General features: G+C 39.7%; 1 protein-coding gene across 1 annotated transcript; it reads right to left on the minus strand.

The window, feature by feature from the left end:
• Positions 1 to 891: 891 nt before the first annotated feature.
• LOC103522612 (DPY30 domain-containing protein 2-like) lies at positions 892 to 2,228 on the minus strand. The gene is made up of 3 exons (XM_008487711.2): positions 2,045 to 2,228; positions 1,449 to 1,657; positions 892 to 1,096 (listed from the first exon to the last, which is right to left on the minus strand). The coding sequence occupies exons 1-3, from the start codon at positions 2,148 to 2,150 to the stop codon at positions 974 to 976; spliced, it is 438 nt and encodes a 145-aa protein (XP_008485933.1). The 5' UTR covers positions 2,151 to 2,228; the 3' UTR covers positions 892 to 973.
• Positions 2,229 to 2,234: the final 6 nt, after the last annotated feature.

Raw genomic sequence — 2,234 nt, forward strand, 5'->3', positions numbered from 1 at the left:
CTGGCCTATAGGGCAGACCAGCTGAAGGCCGAACGAGCTCGGGTGGAAAAGGATTCGTTTTTGACTTCGTGGTAATAACTTAGACCGGCCCTGCAGTCTGATATTTAAGGAAGAAAGTAGAAACACACTACTATCACGTCACGTGACTTGAGGGCAGTGTGGCTATCATGAACGAAATTATCTAGTACCTACTATATCATGGGAAAACTTTGAACTACATCTTTCTGATCATTCCATCAGCTCACGTGACGTGATAGTAATGTGTTCCTACCTTTTCTCTATACTCTATACAAAGTTATTTCAAGTTCATTTTTGCTCATTGTCTGGGGTTGACCATCTCATGTTGAAATCCACTTTAGATCAGTTGATTGGTCAAACAGTTCTTTTTAATTTGAACACATTCAAAAGGGCACAAAAGGCCGCTCATTGGCCGCTTTTTTACTTTCCTTATCCTATAGGAAGGAAAGTAATGTAATCGGGTCAAAATTTCGATGGTCAGTTTTTAGTGCCAAAACACGTTTTGAGGTCCCTAGAGCCTAAATCCAAAGTTTCAGCCATTGGTCCGTGGGTGTGTCTGTGTGTCCGTGTGTCTGTCTGTGTGTCTGTCTGTAAACAAAATATCTCGAGAACCGTAAGAGCTAGAGACTTGAAATTTGGTATGTAGATGTCAAATATGACAAGGATGCGACACGAAACTTTTGGTTAAGACCGGCGCAACGCTTGGCGGCATTTTAGCGCTTTTTGGCGTTTTTCGGTGTAATTTAACAATATCTTGGGAACGGTATAAGCTAAAGTTCATAAATGTGACAAGGATGCAACACAAAACGTTTGGTGAAAATAGATGCTGCGATTGGCGGTATTTTGACCGCTTTTTGGCGGGTTTCGACCGCATACCTTCATTTGAAGAACAGGACGTTTCTTTAATGTATATTGGTAGGAATTCGTTTTCAATACAGATATATAGACCTTTGTTTTAATGCATGGGTAAAGATTCATTTTCAGTTTCAAAATTCATCTCGTCTCCTTCATCGACGTCAAGTTCTTCTGGTAAGTCAAACATTTCATCTTCCTGTAGAGATTCTACATTCAATTCTTCCTGAAAGTCAAAATGGAAATTTCAGCATACTCCCTACCTAGCAACATATTATGTACGAAGTCTACTATTTCATGCTAGCTCTGTTACGCCATTTTTAGACGGTTTTCGTTCATCTGCACTTGACCACAACAGATTTTTTTAATTAAATCGTCGAACAAAAAAACCAAACATCAAGTAAAAACCCATTAAGGTGTGTCTACTCTACAGTCGACCAAAGTCTATCGACACTGACTGGCGAATTTCTCTCGAAAAGAGGACAAAAATCGTTCTATCAGTAAGACAAAAATCGTTCGTTCTATTTTTAAAAATTTCTAAGCACAATGTAGAAAAAAAAAAAATATATACGACTTACCAAAGTTTTCTTATATTCCATCATGGCCTCCAGATGTGCCGCATACTTTTCGTTTCTCTTCTGATTCTTCTCATGATTCATCAGATAGAACGCCAAATATCGTATCGGGTTGTCGGGGCGTTTGCGTGCTATCTCGGCACAAGCTTTGGCCAGAAGATTGTCGGGGAACGTTTTCTCAATGATGGCGATGTTGGGCCGAGGTTGGGTCCCTGCGAGGTCATAGAAAAGAATAGGTAATGTGCGAAACGTGCCAATCGGAACAAGCTTTGTTCAACTAGCACTAAAACGCAAAGAAATGGTCGCAAAGAAATTTGTCACGTGTAATAGAATTTTACCCTCAGAAGGAAGGAAAAACACCTTTACACCCGTTATTTGTCTTGAATATACGTGAGACTAAATGATGAACTACCTATCGAACTACCTAGGTATCTATCGACAAGAGTTTTGATGGCAGAGATTGCCCAATGCAGTAACCACTAGTTGCGTTTTTGTTAATATTTATTTAAAACACAATAAAGAGTTTATCATTATTATTTCTAGAAAGGGGAGGATCAAATTAGATACTTGGAAAGGTCGAAATGTAATTTTAAACTCACCAAACGATCCATCTTTGGATCCAACTTGTGACGTGCCTCCGTAATGACAAATCGAATCAGAACTGTCTCCCCAACCTGGGGGAAAGGAAATTATACTAGTAAGCATGAACGTGAAGACCCAGCGTTCACATTGGTAATGCCGCCACTCGATTAAAGTAGGTAGTTACTCAATTGTCCTCACAGGGCTGAG

This window comes from Diaphorina citri, unplaced genomic scaffold, assembly GCF_000475195.1.
Source record: "Diaphorina citri unplaced genomic scaffold, Diaci psyllid genome assembly version 1.1 scaffold9690, whole genome shotgun sequence".
Taxonomy (NCBI): Eukaryota; Metazoa; Arthropoda; class Insecta; order Hemiptera; family Psyllidae; genus Diaphorina; species Diaphorina citri.

Bases quoted from the DNA above. Each gene is read 5' to 3' on its own strand.
- LOC103522612 (XM_008487711.2), bottom strand. From the start codon at position 2,150: ATGCTTACTAGTATAATTTCCTTTCCCCCAGGTTGGGGAGACAGTTCT. The intron at 1,658-2,044 runs GTGAGTTTAAAA...ATGACCTCGCAG, and splicing joins ATCCAAAGATGGATCGTTTG to GGACCCAACCTCGGCCCAAC. The intron at 1,097-1,448 runs GTAAGTCGTATA...TTTGACTTTCAG, and splicing joins TGGAATATAAGAAAACTTTG to GAAGAATTGAATGTAGAATC.